This window comes from Theropithecus gelada, chromosome 12 (genome assembly GCF_003255815.1).
Source record: "Theropithecus gelada isolate Dixy chromosome 12, Tgel_1.0, whole genome shotgun sequence".
Lineage (NCBI taxonomy): Eukaryota > Metazoa > Chordata > Mammalia > Primates > Cercopithecidae > Theropithecus > Theropithecus gelada.
This window is the reverse complement of record NC_037680.1, coordinates 72,695,574-72,714,163: the sequence shown is the minus strand read 5'-3', so window position 1 is coordinate 72,714,163 and position 18,590 is coordinate 72,695,574. Positions and strand designations below refer to the sequence as shown.

Genomic DNA, 18,590 nt, shown 5'->3' with positions numbered 1-18,590 from the left:
CAAATTCCACATGATACCAGGGCAGGCCTACCTAACCTCATTTCCCCTCTGGAGGCATCTTCTGTTTCTTTGAATAAAATAGCTTCTCCTTCTACCAGTATTCCTGAAGGTTTTGTGAAAGCAACATTTCAAACAGATTTTTTGAAGTGGTCTGATCCTCCTTGTGACTATAATTTCACCCCTTTTAGTGGTATGAGAATAATATCGTGAAAATTATGACAGTAATAAATTTTAATGATCTTCATTGAGAATTCCTAGGAACCTGGTAAACTTTCCACACTTTTCCTCATTCCAAGCACATTGACATGTATTTTCAAGTGCAGAAGAGAGAGGGGCTTTGGAAACTTTGACTCACTGCTTTTTGCAGCTGTTAGAGTGCTCACCAAAATTTGTCAAAATTTTGGAATGTGAAGGTTTGTTTTTCTAGGACCATTATAATGCCAATCCCAACCTCAGTGATGCCAGAAGGAAAAGATCTTTCCAAACACCATGTGGCTTATTATGCCAAATATGGGACCCAGAAGTTTATATAAGCTGCACATTTCTAGGAAATTAAATGCAGTAATACCTAATTTATCTGATATTATTGGAGATGTGCTCTCTTATGTGGATTTTCCAGGTAACCAAAGCTATGATTTTAACTGTATGAGAAGTTGTTTAACCGACTATTTACTGAAACTCTTTCATAAATGTATTATATTTCTCTTTACTTTCCTATACACAGCACATTGAGGATATTTCATGGTTTGGGGGAATCATTGTGCCCATGAATCATGATGCAGAGCTCTTGTTACTTGACTAGAGCTGGACTCCCTGGAAACTAGCACCAGCAGAAAGTCACCCTCAACAGAAGTAAAACACTCAGAGAGCACAGAAGAGCCTTGGGGGTCTTTACTAAAGGTTGTCTTGAGGGGATGGGTTGTGAGAGGGAATTATTTCTCCCAACACATTGTGTACCCTTAATGATCTTCGTTTTCTCTCTCCCACCACAAAGACTTAGCATTTTACCAGCTGTTTATGTCATCTTCTCCTCTTTTCACAATTCCTCTTCTCTGCTCATTCTCTCCTTTTTTCCTTCCTCCCTCTCTATTCCTCTCTGTCTCTCTCTCTCTCTCTCTCTCTCTCTCTCTCTGTCTCTCTCTCATCTGTCCTCTTCCTTTCCCCACCTTTCCTATAGTCCCTGAAATAGCTTTAGACCTGTTTTTAGAAAAGGTGTTTGATCCCTTCCCTTGACTCAGCCCTACAAAGATGATGTAGGAACCAAATTGCACAAATGAAGGATGCTCCCTGGGTGGTTAGGGATGGGGAAATTGTGATCCCAGAGACCAAAAGAAAGCCCCAGACACTGTCTCTATCATAATATAGAGACTTAACTTTTTGTTGTTGTTAGTCTCCCTTGTCCTCACCCATAGAGCTGTCAGAGGGTGCCTGTTATTGGCAGACACTTTACATTTCCCTTTAATAAATCACTTCCCTGCCAAGATCTCTGTCAAGGTTTGAGAAGTCAGAGCATTAAGTTATTTTCAATAAATGGTATGTACATGAGCATCAGCAAGCTCCAAGAAATGACCTGAGGGCCTTTTACTACTCAGAGAATAAAGCAAAAATGCCAGGTCTTCAGTGCTTGTGCTTTGTGCCAGGGATTTGGACGTGTTTTTTCTTAAGTTCCAGTGTTGAGCTATGTTCCAGAAGATGGAACCTTCCAGAAATTATTGTAGTGCTTGATGTTTTGTTTTCATTCACTCACAGGGCATTTGTTTTAAATGTCATAGGGATTTTTTGAAAGTGAAGCAGGAAAGAGGTAAGCTTCTGAGCTGTCCCAGGACAGCATGGAGCCATGCTGGATCAGGCTAAGATCCAGCCCCTGTCCAATGTGGAGAACCAGTGCTAGTCATCAGAACAATGCAGGTTCTGGGTCACACACCCAGAATCAAAAAAGACTGAGACTGCCCGGGAGTTGGATGCCAAGCTATTTCTAGTGTCTTCTGAAATATTTTGTCAGATAGAATTCTTTAGTTTGTATATGATTCTGCAATTTTGTAACAGTATATGAAAATAGGGTAATACAATATAGAAGTTTTTTTAGACCTGCCTGCGATGACAAAGCAAAAACTCCCCAGTGTCTGTTACTGAAATTTTTTCCTGCACAGTATTAGCAAAATGCTGACTCTCCATGAAGTCAGCCCTTCATTTGATCACTTTCTAGATATAACTATGGATCTTTTGTATCTGATTTTCTTTACGACCGTAAAGACCATGAAATTCCTCTGTCTTATAAAGTATTATAACCTAGAACTTCACTTACAGTTGTAGTTCCCATACAATTTTACTACCTCAATCTTCCAAGAACATTTTGTATTTCCAAAGTGGAAGTAACATCCTTCCCGCTCTGGAATTTCTTGGCAATTATACCTCACTTTTATTAAGAATTTGACAAAGGCCAACAGCATAATTTACTGTAATTTTATTTATTTATTTATTTTGAGACGGAGTCTCGTTCCGTTGCCAGGCTGGAGTGCAGTTGTGCAATGTCAGCTCGCTGCAACCTCTGCCTCCCGGGTTCAAGTGATTCTTCTGCCTCAGCCTCCCAAGTAGCTGGGACTACAAGCACATCCAGCTAATTTTTGTATTTTTAGTAGAGACGGAGTTTCACCACGTTGGCCAGGATGGTCTCGATCTCCTCACCTCGTGATCTGCCCGCCTCGGCCTCCCAAAGTGCTGGGATTACAGGCGTGAGCCACTGTGCCTGGCCAATTTACTGTAATTTTAAAATGAAGTAATGTGTAAATGACTTTTTTCATAATGGAACTATGAGCAAAAGAATTTTTGCATTTAACAATTGTTGTCTCAGAGTTTTTATAATTAAATCCCTTTACCTAGAGTATAAACAGAATCAGAGCTAATTTTTATTGTGTCTGTATTGATATTGATGGAATGCGTTATGGCATTTCCCACATCCTTTTAAGCATCTCAAATTATACAGGAGTAGTTACTGTCTGTGCTGTTTTTCAAAGTAATCAGCTCTTAAAAAAGCATGTTTCTTGGCCAGGCGCAGTGGCTCACGCCTGTAATCCCAGCACTTTGGGAGGCCAAGGCGGGTAGATCATGAGGTCAGGTGATCAAGATCATCCTGGCTAACACGATGAAACCCCGTCTCTGTTAAAAAAATACAAAAAATTAGCCGGGCGTGGTGGCGGGCGCCCGTAGTCCCAGCCACTCTGGAGGCTGAGGCAGGAGAATGGCGTGAACCCGGGAGGTGGAGTTTGCAGTGAGCCGAGATCGCGCCACTGCACTCCAGCCTGGGCGACAGAGCGAGACTCCGTCTTAAAAAAAAAAAAAAAAAAAAAAAAAATGTTTGTTTTGTGTCTTAAAAGATTTTCATTCAGTTCTTCGTCCTTCATTTTTCTCTTTCTTGTCAATGATTTTGCTCTTGAAAGTTGATTCATTACAGCTGCGTTCTGCACTGTCTGGGTTTTCTAGTCTGCAGTTTCTCAGACTGGAGCACTGACACCGTGACTGTGCCGCCCCTGAGTGGACTTGAACTGCACTGTCCTATTCCTCATCCATCTAGGACAGCAGCCTTGTGTTCATGCAGATAATGTTCCTTTGTATTGCAAATGATGCCTTTTGGTACACAGGAAACATTTGCCCTGTCTTAGTCCTTGGATGCTGCCCATGTGTTTCATTGGTGATGTTTGACCTTCCAGTGAGGGAACAGTGGTTCTCAGCCATAGCTACACGCTGGAATCATCTGGACAGCTGTGTTTAACACTCATGCCTGGGTCCCACCCCACATTCTGGGTCTTTACACATTTTGATGTAATGCGTCTTGGGTGTGGCCTGGACATTGGAATTTTTAAAAGCTTCCTAAGGGATTCTAAGGTGCAGTCAAGATTGAGAACCCCTGCCTAGAAGTCTGCTCTGCCTCCCAGATCTTTAAAGTCAAGCTTATTTGCTTGCTTTCTGACATAACTCAGCTCTTTGCCTAACTATACAAACAGATCTCCAGACAGACTGTTGGTCAATAGCCAGTTTTGTATAGATTCATTATTAAAATCTCAACTCATTTCCCCATCTTTAGTATTCACCTCTATGCAGATAACAACAGCTAATACCTATGTGGGATCTCTTATGCAACAGTCACTGCATAAAGTGCCATAAACACACTAACTCAGCTCATCCACACGTGTGGCCCTGAGCTCTCACCCCAATTCCAGCCCAGTATTTTTCAGTCTCTAGGGCATTTGGTCAGCTGTCATATCCAAGTCAACATGTATAAAGTTTCACGTGCCCTTGTCCACCTGCATCACTTCCCACACTCTTCATAGCATCAGGTAGGTAGATCTGGCTCAAATCCCAAATCTACTGTCACTGGAATATGACTTGGACAAGAAACTGCACCTTCATTTTCCTTAGTTGCAAAGTGGTGTATGATGGTCCTAGTAATACCTGCTTCATAGACTTGTGAGGATTTCTCAAGATCCCCCGTGTAATGTGCATCACCTGTAATGGATAGCAGGTGCTTAACAAGTAATACGTGTTGTTATTGTGTAAATATACTTTATATTATCATCATGCTTCCCATTCTTCTTCCTTGGTTATTTACTCTTTTCCCAGTGCATATTTCACATTGTAGATGTTTCTCTGAGTCACCCACTCCAGTCTAGTCCTTATCGCCTTAGGCTTCAATTACTGCAACAACTCCTAACTGGGGCTCTTTCCTCTTACCCACCGTTAATTTACTCAACACACTCTGAAAATAATTTCTTAAATAAAACACCACTTGTATGTTATTCTTCTGTTCAAGAATCTGTAAAGGCACTGTTCAGTTCATCATGCCCAAACTCCTCTGCTAGGTTTTAAAAATTCTTATCATAATTTGGCTCCAACCCTTCTGATCAATTTCATTTCCCATGTACTCCCAGCACTCCTCCTCCACTCTAGGCTAGCTTGGTTCTCTCGGCGTTTTCTGAACACACATGCAGTGCTCATGCCAGCTCTTGCTGCTCTATTCCAGTATAGAATATAAATTCTTCTTTTGCAAGGTGTGGTTCCAATTAAGCTTCCTCCCTAAGGCCTTTTCCACTTTGATCTCTACTTATACGCATTTCTTTTTTCTAACATTACTATTACTTTTGTATAACACTAATCTTAACAAATGCTTGCGGGGGTCGGGGGACAGGCAGCCGTGTCATTGAGTGACTGCCGCAGAGTGGTGAGAGCATGCCTCGTCTAACAGAGTAGCTGCAGCTGCCCGCTGGATCCCCAAGGAAATGCAAGCCAGTCGTTACAAGATTTCCCAAATAATTTTCAAGAGAATAATCTGGAATTTTTTAATTTGAAATTTAATTTGTAAATGTTGGCAATTAATTTAAAATCTTCAAAAAAGATTATGGGGCAAACAACGGGTATCTATAGGACTAGGTATAGCCCTAGGGGTATAGCTTTGCTCCCTCTGCTTTCTAGTCTATATACCACCGAGTTCAGGACTTAATTATTCTCTAATTGTTTGACATTTTATTTCTATTTCCCCACTCCACTCCAGCAACCCCACCTTATTCATTTTGGACATCCATTGGTGAACCTAACACAGTATTCACTATGAATAACAACTATTTAGTTCACTCATTTGTTAAAGAAATTTTTAATGAACTTACATGGTATGTAATGAACAAGACTTCCCAGCTTTTGTTTTCTGGTTTCTTTCATCGGTTGGGAAATATTTAGTGGAAATATCCAGTGTTTTTGTCATGGCTCTGTGTCTGATTTCCATATTCATCATCAGTTTTCTATCCCAGCCTGCTGCTTAGTCACCCAGTGACACAAAACCAGATTTTTCTATGGAAAGAGGAATAATTGGCTGGGTGTGGTGGCTCATGCCTATAATCCCAGCACTTTGGGAGGCCGAGGTGGGTGGATCACCTGAGGTCGGGAGTTCAAGACCAGCCTGACCAACACAGTGAAACCACGTCCCTACTAAAAATACAAAATTAGGTGGGCATGGTGGCGCAAGACTGTAGTCCCAGCTACTCAGGAGGCTGAGGCAGGAGAATCGCTTGAACCCAGGAGACAGAGGTTGGGTTAGCCAAGATCACGCCATTGCACTCCAGCCTGGGCAACAAGAGCAAAACTCCGTGTCAAAAAAGAAAAAGAAAAGAAGGAAAGAGAAACAATGTTACTTGTACATTTTATTAGTGATAATTGCCATTGAATAACGTATGAAATATCCTTATATAATCTAGATATTCTCAGTACTTGGCACATGTTAAGAATGCAATAAATGGTCTGGTGCAGTGGCTTACACCAGTAATCCCAGCACTTTGGGAGGCCGAGGCAGGTGGATCACCTAAGGTGGGGAGTTCGAGACCAGCCTGACCAACATGGAGAAACCCTGTCCCTACTAAAAATACAAAATTAGTCGGGCGTAGTGGTGCATGTCTGCAATCCCAGCTACTCGGTAGGTTGAGTCTGGAGAATCACTTGAACCTGGGAGGTAGATGTTGTGGTGAGCTGAGATTGTGCCATTGCACTCCAGCCTGGGCAACAAGAGCAAACTCCATCTCAAAAAAAAAAAAAAAAGAATCCAATAAATATTATTTATTCTTTGTGCAACCCAGAGACAGGTGCCTTTTGCAAGTATGTGTTATATTAAGATTTTACCCTGCAATATGAAATTTATGTAATTATGTGTCTAAAATCATTCTTGGTGATAGTGCATATCTAAAAGAAGTTTTGTAGGCCAATCACAGTGGCTCATGCCTATAATCCCAGCAGTTTGGGAGGCCGAGGTGGGCAGATCACCTAAGGTCAGGAGTTCCAGACCAGCCTGGCCAACATGACGAAACCCTGTCTCTACTAAAAATACAAACATTAGCCAGGCATGGTGGCAGGCACCTGTAATCCCAGCTATTTGGGAGGCTGAAACAGGAGAATCGCTTGAATCCGGGAAGCAGAGGGTGCAGTGAGCCAAGATCACGCCACTGCAATCCAGCCTGCCGGGTGACAGAGTGAGACTCCATCTCAAAAAAAAAAAAAAGAAGAAGTTTTGTGAGGAGTTTTTGGTTAGGAATTTAGAGTGAATGATTAAAACCTCACTCTTAGTGCCACTTACTTATATACCACATACTTTCCGTTGCAACTTCCTGTCTAATTGCCATTATATCATTTCAGCAGCAAGCAAAGACATTTCATCCTAACAGTTACTACTAGACATGAGTAACTCTGTTTGACTCATATTAGTTTGGACTGAAAAGGGGAACCATACTTGAGAAACACATGGGCACCATTGTAACTATTCAAACAGGATTTTAATTCTCAACCAAAATGCCACAAAGAAGACGTCACTTAGGACCCTGGTTGAGGTTTGTTATATCCTTCAAGTTACAGAAGTTAATCCTTCAAATGCAGAAGTTAAGACAGTTGCCTCATTGGACTTGTTGATTGTGATAGCTTTTGTCCATGGTGATGTGATGAACACAAGGATGATGCACAAATCCATATTATCCTCTCTCTGTGGTTTGCTGTAGGTACCCAGCGTGCCAATGCCCGGGCTCCAGCCCCTTACAAGCGGGATTTCGAAGCCAAACTGAGGAACTTTTACAGGAAGTTAGAGACTAAAGGATATGGACAAGGCCCAGGGAAGTTAAAGTAAGTCAAAGCGACACAAACCACATAATGTATAGATGGTGAAAGGAGGGGGCGCAGTTGGGCCTCTAGGAAATTGATTGTGATTTGGGATGACTAGCCTTCATTTTAGTCGGCATGATTATTTCGGCATTTGTAAATTATAGGATCATCTAAAACATAGTCCTGGAATGAAACGTGATTAAGCTTAACATTTTAAAACAAGTAGTGAAGACACTGCCTTTTCATGTAAAAATAAAGGCAAAATAAAAGGCTGATTTATTTTTTTCCTCTGAAAAGTACCTCTTTGTTGGTGCATAGTATATTCATTAGCTATAAAGCCATCCCAATGTCCTTCACTACAAGTTTCTGTCTCCTGAACTGACCTGAGTGCAGGAATAGTGCTCAGCTCTGTTCAGTTCTGTGAAACAAACTTCACAGCAGAACATGTCATGAATGTCGTTTCTGCCTTTCTTCATCTGCCTCCTCCCTTCAAATGGGGAAGCTGAAACATCATCATGTTGTTTGGCCTACAATTGTGTGCATTCCCTACTTACCCTTCTTTCTCTCCCTGCCTTCAACCCTGTCCCACGTCCTCACTGGAGATCACTCTGCCACTGAGAGAGGACAGAGGAGGGAGGGTCTCCACTGGAGCCCCCCTGTGACCCTGGGTGCCTGAGAGAGGGTCCAGAGACCAGACCAACAGCAGCCCCACGGCTCACTGCCCCACCCACAGGAAGGCTTGCTTGGTTAAATTTCACCTTCATTGCCCTAAAAAATCATCAGCCTGCCCAAACACCATACTTCTCTGAGCTTTACTTTTCTCACACTTAATTTACAAAGGTCTAGGATGATCCAGCTGTCATGCATTCAGCCTCCCTATCATCTCTCTGCCTGTTACCATTTACATGAAGAGCAAATTGGTATCTATGGAAGAATGACTTTTAGTTGTCATCATCACAAGTAGATTAACCTACCACACACATCATTCATTTGTATCTCTCCCTTAGGGACTGTCAAGATTCACTTAATTTAACAATTAACTATTGGAAACTCCACTGCTTTGGAGGACATTGAGAATTTTTTTTTTCCTCTTCGTTCTCACAGTCATCTCGCTGGGCACTTAATAATTGAATTCCTTGTCTAAGTGCATTGAGGCTTAAAACATTGCCTCATAGAGTTGTTCTTGCTTTACTTAACAAAACGTGTGTGTGTGTGTGTGTGGTGTTGTTTTATGATCTTTTTTTTTTCTGGGATAAACTGATTTGACCGTTTAGGTAGGATTCTTCAGTTGTTCTCACAGGTCATAGGTAGGGTGCTCTGTGTACCAATGATTCTCTCATATAACTTTTGCTAATGCTATTAAGAGTTAAAGACAAATGTGTACTTTATTGCAGACAGCAATGATATTAAGTAACATTCTTCTTACCTAGTTAACTGTGGCAAATGGAAATGTTCTAGAAAGATAAGTAAATTATCTTTAATAGTATAGTAATAATCTGTATTTTCCCAATTGTCTCATTGTGGACAGGTTAATTATCCGAAGAGATCACTTACTAGAAGATGCTTTTAATCAGATTATGGGCTACTCCAGAAAAGACCTACAGAGAAATAAGCTATATGTCACCTTCGTCGGGGAGGAAGGGTGAGTAGAACAGAGAAGTGGCCTGTGGAACATAGGCTGTGGCCACACGGCGGATGTTTCTCCACGTTGCTGTGGTTGCCTGAAACAGGAAATCCTTCTGGCAGGAAGTGCTGTTCTCATACACTTAAACCTTTGGGTTTTTTTTTTTTTTTTTAAAGGTCTCCTCTGGCTTTTAAATCACTTGACATAGAAATTCTTTAGTAAAAACATGTAGCTTTAGATCATTTTTGAGAACAGAAGCCTAGTTTAGTTTCTTCTCTCCAGACCTCTCTTTCTCTTAAAGGGAAAAAGTAAGGCTTTGCGAGGAAAAAAAAAAACAACAAGGAATTGCATTTATGCAATTGCTTTGTGATCTGTGATCTTATTTTCTGCCCTGCAGGGCTAAGTAGAACGTGCTTCCTCTATTAAATAAGTTCAGTTTCAGAAACATGAATTAGAATCTTGCTGTTCTACCCGGAAGCCTCCACAGAAGTAACTCTTGGGCCTTGGCTCTTATTTCTCTGCCTCCAATTTTTCTCTTCCCTTGGGAGGGCAGCACACCACCAACATTACTACCTAACATAAACAAACATGTCCCGCCTTCCATGACTCTTCCATGAGTGTGCTCATTGAGATAAGCGTTAGGAAATGAAGCTGGGAAGACTCCTACACAGTGTCAGCATTGCACCCAAATAGACATAACTGTTATTATGCATCACCTTAAAAGAGGCCAGCTGTCATCCCTCCCAGACCCCTTCTTCTTCCTCATTTCAGGTCTGGGTTCAAGTCTCAGCACCTTCTTCATAACTCAGCAGCCACTAGAGGGAATTTTTTTAATACCATGCAATTGTCTGGTTGTGTTTTCTGTAGTTCTTGTTGATTTGGATCATTTTAAGGCTATCCTTCTCAGTCGTGCCTCGGAATAAAAGTATATTCGATTATGGAATCATATTAGTGATATTGAACAAATCAGCCATTCAGTACACAGTGGATGAAACAGGGACTCCAAACTATAAAATAATTTGCCTGTACTGATGGAACTAGGGAATAGCAAAATCAGGATTCAAATGCAGGCCCTTTGTCTTTCATCTAGTACTGTTGGACTAGCTCTGGGACCTAAGCAATACTCCTGCACTCCAGCCCATCTGAATTTTTTTCCTATCTCTGGACATTTTGCCCATTCCAGCTAATGACTGATAACTTCTGCTCTTGTCACATGCACTGCTGTGTAGTCTCCCAGCTATGCCTACATTAAGGTAAAGTAGTATGTGCAAACACACTATGACATGACAAAATTTGTACAGAAGTTTGCCTGAGACCTGAGCCCTTCATTGCTGATGTGCATACGTGGACTTCTCACTTGTGTTAGTTGGCTTAAAGATGAAGGTGCACAGTTGAAAATGAATGCAAATGTTGTTAGCCTAATCACCGGTATGCATGGGATTCCAAGTATTTCCTTACATAATAAGTCTGGTTTGGATGAGAATACTTTTCCTCCCCCAGAACTCCAGCTGCCTCCCTTCATTGTTGGACCAGAGTTTGTTGAGATCTCAAAGATATAGGGAAGAGTCTTTGGAAGCACTGATATTTAAGTTTGAATAGAACAGACGTTTATCATGATTGGTTATCCTAAAGCAGTCTCCTCATGGCTTGGACTAATGACATCCGTTCCTAGGAGGAGGTCCAGGGTGAGTGGGGCTTGATGCCTCTGTATTTGATTACATTACATTGATGTCCAAATGCTTCCTGCCTCCATCACCTGTCTCCTTCCTGTGACATCAGAGGGAAAACAAGGGAGAGGATGTTAAGCTGTGAGCTCAGTTAGCAGGGACAATCTCTTAATCTGTTCACTCTGCATATGGTTTATTGAAGCTGGATTTCTGGACTCATGACGTTGTCAGGTCAGTATCATAAATTATTAGATATATACTTTAATTTGCTATTGAGGCACCGAGGATACATATGCTGTTTTTGAGAGATGAAAATAGTAATTGTGCTAGAAAAATAGAAAGCTGAAAAAAAAAAAAAAAGAAAGAAACCTTGTGCTACATAAAAGTAAGGAGCTCTTTTAGCCTTTGCCACCTTCTCAAACACATTGACCCTATCACATGAAAATGAATGACCCTAACTTTTTTTCTGGATTATAGTAAATACCCAAAGGGAAAAGCTACCCAATCTTTCCACTGAACTATAAAAATGGAGCTGGAGGTTTTCTGTTTTTTTTGTTTTGTTTTGTTTTGTTTTTTGAGACAGACTCTAACTCTGTTGCCCAGGCTGGAATGCAGTGGTGTGATCTTGGCCCACTGCAGCCTCTGCCTCCTGGGTTCAAGTGATTCTCCTGCCTCAGCCGACTGAGTAGCTGGAACTACAGGCACATGCCACCACACCCAGCTAATTTGTTTCGTATGGAGGTTTTCTGTTACTGTCCCTTTACCAATTTTAATCCCCTCAAAATGTATCATTTTGTAAGTTCTTCATGTCCAGATCTAGTAATGAGCATTTAAAAACACACATATCTGGCACCCAGACCTTGGTTTCTAGTACCATTCTTTGATAAAAAGAATCAAGGTTTTTAGAGAAATGGCTGATTCTAACACTAAGCAGGAAATATACAAGATGGAGCCCAAAGCATCTTTTGGTGTCTGCCAGAGATTAAAGAAATCCTCAAAAATCCCAGTCATGGGGGTATGTTGAAAAAACCCAGGAGCCAACTGAGAGTTCCCAGTGGACAAAACTGAAATAATTTGAGCAACAAAATAAATACAAGGCTATTGGATTATAAAACAAAGTATAAAATAGATATCCATACTGATATAAATACATGGTTGAGTATGTAAATAAATGGGGAAGAATAGAAAAGTAGAAAAATCTCTTTTGTAAAATATGGAAGCAGCCCAAATGCCTGTCAATCAATGAGTGGATAAAGCCAATGTGGTGTATATATACACCATGAAATACTACTCAACCATAAAAAGGAAAAAAATAATGACATTCACAGCAACCTGGATAGAATTGGAGACCATTATTCTAAGTGAAGTAACTCAGGAATGGAAAACCAAATATCTTACATTCTTACTCATATATGGGAGCTAAGCAGCTATGAGGACGCAAAAGCATAAGAATGATACGTTGAACTTTTGGGACTTGGGGGAAAAGGTTGGGGGTGGCAAGGGATAGAAGACTACACATTAGATATAGTATAAACTGCTCAGGTGATAGATGCACCAAAATCTCAGAAATCACCACTAAAGAACTTATTCATATAACCAAACACCACCTGTTCCCCTAAAATCTATTGAAATAAAAAAAAAATTAAAAAAAAAAAGAATCTCTGCTCTCAAGGTAGATATCAATTTGTTTAAGGCAAACAGTAGAAAATATGCCCTTCAAAACTGCTGTAGGTCTGGGGTAGGCACATGATGTCATCTGGCCTAATTAGACTGAAAGAAACTCTGTTATGTTGTAGTTGGTGAAAGGTTTCACTAAAAAAGAAAAAATCTATTTTGCAGAATATTTCCATACAATAGGCAGAACTCTCTACTCCTTAGGTATGGAATGTGCATAGTGACTTTCTTCCAAATAGTATAGTATGGAAAGAGGGGGAACAAAGTAACTTCACCGTAGAGAAACCTGACAAACATTATGGCAGTCAGGTTATCAAGGTCCACATCAATAGCCACGAGTCATGTTGATAATATGTACCCTCGATATGATGCAATGAGGATGGCACTTTACCTCTGTGTTTTTCCTCCCAAACATGTAATGATAGTCCAACCGTGAGAAAAATACTAGACAAAATCCCAACTGAGAGACATTGTACAAGATACCTTACCAGTACTCTTTAATACTCCCAAGGTCATCAAAGACCAGAGGAGCCTGAGAAACTGTCACAGCCAAGAGGGAGATATGACAATTAAATGTAATGTGGTTTCCTGTATGGGATCATGGAACAGATAACGGACATTAGGTAAAAACTAAGGAAATGTAGATAAAGTATGGATTTTAACTAATAATAGTGTATCAATATTGGTTTATTAATTATAACAAATGTACTATACTGATGTAAGATGTTAATCTGTGTGTGAGGTATACAAGAACTCTCTGTTTTATCTTTGCAATCTTTCTGTAAATCAAAACCTGTTCTAAAACAAAACATTTATTAAAAGAAAACATATAGTCAGGATTCAGGGAAATTTAGGAAATGTTTCTCTGAACAACGTATTTCCTTGTTATCTGATAAATGACAGCCCCCAGGGTAAATTCTGGTAGGTATATACCTCTGTCTGCACTTGAGGTCATTAGAGTAATAAGTGTATATATGGGGTTAATTCTGTGGGAAGTCCAAATTAGTAGTGGCATTGGTATATATAAAGTATGATTTTGTGTTGCTCATGTCAACTATGTTGTCTATGAGGGAATAATACTTTGCAATTCATATTGATATCATTTCAGTGATTATATTTTACCTGTTACCATCAAGATCTTTATTTACAGTAGATTAGCTAAAGCATAAAGAAAAGGAAGTTTATTTTAAAGAATAATGCATCAACCAGGTATGGTGGCTCACACTTGTAATCCCAGCACTTTGGGAGGCTGAGGCGGGTGGATCACGAGGTCAGGCGATCGAGATCATCCTGGCTAATATGGTGAAACCCCGTCTGTATTAAAAATACAAAAAAAATTAGCCAGGCATGGTAGCAGATGCCTATAGTCCCAGCTACTCAGGAGGCTGAGGCAGGAGAATCACTTGAACCCGGGAGGCAGAGTTTGCAGTGAGCTGAGATTGTGCCACTGCACTCCAGCCTGGGCAACAAAGCGAGACTCCGTCTCAAAAAAAAAAAAGAAAAAAAAAATCCTACAATCTATAAATACAAATACATTAGTTGGTTAGTTCATCATCAACTAAGAGCACATTTTGTATTATGCTTTGGCTTTTTACAAAAAGTAGGTAGTTTCTAAGCACTATCTTGTAACTAGTGATTTAATTTGGTTAGAGCTGGAGGTTTTGCTTTAGTCATGAAAATTTCCACACAACTTAATCTGGTTATCTGCCTTTGCAAAGTTGTGGGGAAGGGAGATCAGCTGTGGTGGAGTGACTGAAAACTGAATCATCTTGACTGAATGTGGTGTGAAATTGCGTACAGGGGTTGCCTATTTCTGCTGGCCATCAGTCTACCTAGGAGTTGCTTCTTTAGGGTTGAGGTCAATGAAATACTACATATTCTCTAGTGAATTATTCTATGTATTTTCCAGCTGTATTATTATATTACACATTCTCTAGTGTATTATTTTCTTTTGAATTAAAAGTCCTAGCAACTAAAGGTTACATGATTTAAAAAGTTACCTAGATGCTAGGCATGGTGGCTCATACCTATAATCCCAGCACTTTGGGAGGCCAAGGTGGGAGGATTGCTTGAGGCGAGGAGTTCCAGACTAGACTGGGCAACATAGTGAGACCCCATTTCTATAAAAAAAAATAAAAAATTAGCTGGGTGTGATGGCTTGTGCCTATAGTCCTAGACACTTGGGAGGCTAAGGCGAGAGGATCACCTGAGTCCAGGAGCTCGAGGTTACAGTGAGCTACGATTGTGTCACTGTACTCCAGCCTGGGTAACACAGCAAAACCCTTTCACCCTGTCTCTTTAAAAAAAAAAAAAATACTGGATTAGACTGTTGTGTTCTGGTAAGGCGTGGGGCCACTAACTTCTTAATACCCAAAACATTAAAGAAATAGTGACCTGGATAAAGAGAGGAGGTTTACACTGTGATTGCCCTGCCTCTTTTTCTTCATAGCCAACCCTGTAAAAGGCACCTTTCTTAAAGAAAGAATGAGTTTATTATGTGTGAGGTGCCATCAATATGACATCAATCATGTCTTGCAGAGCCACACTTTGACTAGGGAGGAGATGTGCACAAGTAGTTTTCGTTTGGGAGTTTAAGAACTTCCTGTAATATCTTCCTTTTGAGCTTTCTATAACCCCCTGAGACAGGCAAATGAAAGAAACTAGGGAAGATGAGATCTGAAAGAGTTTTCTTCAGTCTCTGCTTATAAAGTAACCAGCCAGTTCTTACATATGACTGATCAGATCCTCACTAGAAGCTGTTTGAGGCCCTGAGCTTGGTCATTAATTTCTCAGAAATCTGTGAAGCTTCAAGGTACACTTTATGGTCTTGCTTTTTTTTCTTCCAAAAAGAGACATTTGCAGGATAACCTAAATTACCCAAACCTTTCTAAAGAAGGGTGCTTCTGTATCTAGGCTTTGGTTTGGTAGCACCTGGTAAGACTTTGTTTATCATATCAAACTTCCTTACTCACCTACCAGGCTTTCTTAATTGGCTCAAGAACTAACTCCTTGCTACTATAAATATCTAAGAGTGAATCAGAAGGTGTGTAGGCCATGTGTGCCTGAACCAACTTGAAGGAAGTGATGGTGTGACTTCCCAAGGCCATCATCTTCTTTCATTTTATAGTCTGCTTTCATTAGAATACTTAGTTTTCAGTAATTCTTAGTTGAAAATAAAGAATGAGATAATAAAATTTGTTATTTTAACAAACTTTGGGTGCCACCGACAACTTGGGTGGAGTGCCATCCGAGCCATGTGATGATGTTTAAAATGCTCTGTCAGCACTTGGGGCTCCAGACTACATGGCCACCCCCTGGAGACATCTGTTCTTATTCGGAAATGCCCTCAGATGCAGCTGTTGTGCGGCTACACACCCGTTGTCCAGAGTTTTTACATTTCCGTGCCAAGGCTTTAGCTGTGGAACCAACCTAACTGGCAAAACAGGAATGTAACAGACAATCCTTGTGATATGAGTCATATTAACTATTTATATGAAAGAGGTTGCTAAGACATTACAGGAAGCAAAGGCATGATGTACCCTGCTGTGACATGTTTTACTGAATTAGCCAGGCTTATTTACAAATTGTAATCTACAACCTGCTCTCAGATAGGCAGTTCTAGGCTTTGGATTATAATCAAATCAAAGTTTAAGACTATTTTGGCTTTAGAGGTGACTCCATCAGTGCTTCTAGAGTTAAAAGTCAGCAGCTAAAAACTTGACCAGTTGAAGATACATTTTCTCCTAGAGGAACTATTAGCTTTGTTTTTGCTTGGGAAAACAAGACTTTTCCTTTTCAGTTTAATTCCTCAGGGAACATTCATCTCATCTTCAGCCAGATTCAGCTATTTTCATAAAAAGGGAACTAATCAGTGAGGTCAGTCTTTGTTGTTTTAGCAAACTTTACCACATGAGAAGATTTTACATATTAAACTTTCTAAGCATAATTTACTTGTTGATTTCTGACAATGTTTTCAAATTGAGCAATCTTTTAGGGATTGGTATAACCTGTTCATGTCATTGAATCAATATACCACTCAAAGGCAAATGTGCAAATCTGCTAGATACCAAATAACAATGTAAGCAATGTTGATTTTTCTTCAGAAAGCATCAAAGAGCTCCACTCATTGATTCAACAATATATATTGAGCCCGCACTGTGTATCAGGCTAGGTACGGATATAAAAATGAGTAAAACATGGTCCCTGCCCCCAGTGTAGTTATAGACTAGTACATATGTATAGGGGAGGCAGGCACATATACAGATAATTGTAATGCACTTTGTAAGTGCAGTATTGTTAAAATACTCAGAGTTAAAGCTTAAAGAAACCCTGATACTTCTAACTGAACGCCACAGCTTAATTTTAAGCAGGCAAAATCCTATTTTACTTTTACCAGTTGTCTGTAAGAAAACTGACTCCTGAAGTATTTGCCTCATGTTTCAGCTGTCTCTGACCTTATCCATTGTATGCTTTATTGTGTCCGAAAGCCTCACAGAAAATGACCATAGCTGACCGGTGCTCACTCTGTGCCTCACACTTAGTAGTCTACCCACTCCTTGAGGTTGCGTACACCCTAGGATATTGTAAGCTAGAATTTTTTTTTTTTTTTGAGATGGAGTCTCTCGCAGTGTCGCCCGGGCTGGAGTGCAGTGGCACAATCTCGGCTCACTGCAAGCTCCCCCTCCCGGGTTCACACCATTCTCCTGCCTCATCCTCCCAAGTAGCTGGAACTACAGGCATCTGCCACCACACCCGGCTAATTTTTTGTATTTTTAGTAGAGACGGGGTTTCACCATGTTGGTCAGGATGGTCTCAATCTCCTGACCTCGTGATCCGCCCGCCTCGGCCTCCCAAAGTGCTGGGATTACAGTCATGAGCCATGACACCTGGCCGTACTAAGGCTTTTAAAAGATGCAGCTACATGCAGACAGGATGGGGGAGTCCTGGGTTAAAGCAGCATACATGAAAGGTTTGGGGCTTTAGCTGATGACTAGCACCTTGTAATTCAACAAAGTAAAGTGGTTGCCCCAAAGGCAGGATAAGTGAAACCAGCATCGCTGGAGAAAAGTGTCGAGGATTTTCTAAGCTCTATGCTGAGAAGACCTCACCTGGAGTGTCACCATCAAGTCTTTACTGACACCAGGGTAGAGAGGGAATTCCCACCCCTGCCCTGAGAGAAGGTTGAAGGAAGTGGCCATGCTCAGGAGTGGGAAAGGGAGAGGAGGCAGAGACCAGGAGACGGAAAGTGCTAAACCTAGAGCTCTGATGGGAAATGACTTTCAAAACATTTTACATCTTTAGGATCTAGATTAGTACCCCATATGTAATCAGCACACAGACTTTTGTTAAAAGAAAGTCTCTGAGTATGTAAAGAACGTTCAAGTGGAAGAAGTATTCTACTTGTTCCTGGCGGTGTCACAGGCCAGAAGTAGGTCAACGGGAGGAAGCCACAAAGGCCGCCTTCGTCACAGCATAAGGAGGGACAGGTAGTCTGTGCATCCCTGCACTGAGGAGGCAGCCAGGGTACTGCTTTGGGAGTCCTCAGAGTAACCTGAGGATGGTCCCACCGATCCTGGGAGCCACCTGTGAGCATGTTCTATTCAGCTGCCCCAGAGGACAGGTCCATTGTGTCACCTACAGCCTCTCTGGCCCTGGGAGTCTGCTGTTTGCATTTTTCTTTACACAAAAGTTTCCTATCAGCACAGTATGGGTGTGAGGATTTTAATACCACTGGTGATATGTTAAATGATTTTAGCTACTACAAAGACTGATGTGTTTTATTTTAATATTCGTGTATTCATTTTAAGGTATATTGGGAAACAATAGTTAGCACATCAAAACTTTATAAAGATTGTGTAAGACAAAGTTTTATTAAAAAAGCAAATAGATCTAAAGTTGATTTAATGAAAAATATTAAATTAATAATAGTACATATATATTCAGATATAACAAAAATTGAGAAAGTAGTATGAATAGTTGAAGTCTGTTCTGTAAACCAT

At 40.6% G+C, this 18,590-nt stretch overlaps 1 protein-coding gene across 3 annotated transcripts in view; it reads left to right on the top strand.

Moving 5' to 3' along the window:
• The window catches only part of HECW2 (HECT, C2 and WW domain containing E3 ubiquitin protein ligase 2), a 384,249-nt gene that overhangs the window by 334,903 nt on the left and 30,756 nt on the right, over nt 1-18,590 (top strand). For all 3 annotated transcript variants that reach the window (XM_025405496.1, XM_025405495.1, XM_025405497.1), the window contains 2 exons: nt 7,527-7,647; nt 9,155-9,268. In XM_025405496.1, the coding sequence (XP_025261281.1) occupies nt 7,527-7,647; nt 9,155-9,268 (235 nt within the window). The remainder of the gene's footprint in view (nt 1-7,526; nt 7,648-9,154; nt 9,269-18,590) is intronic.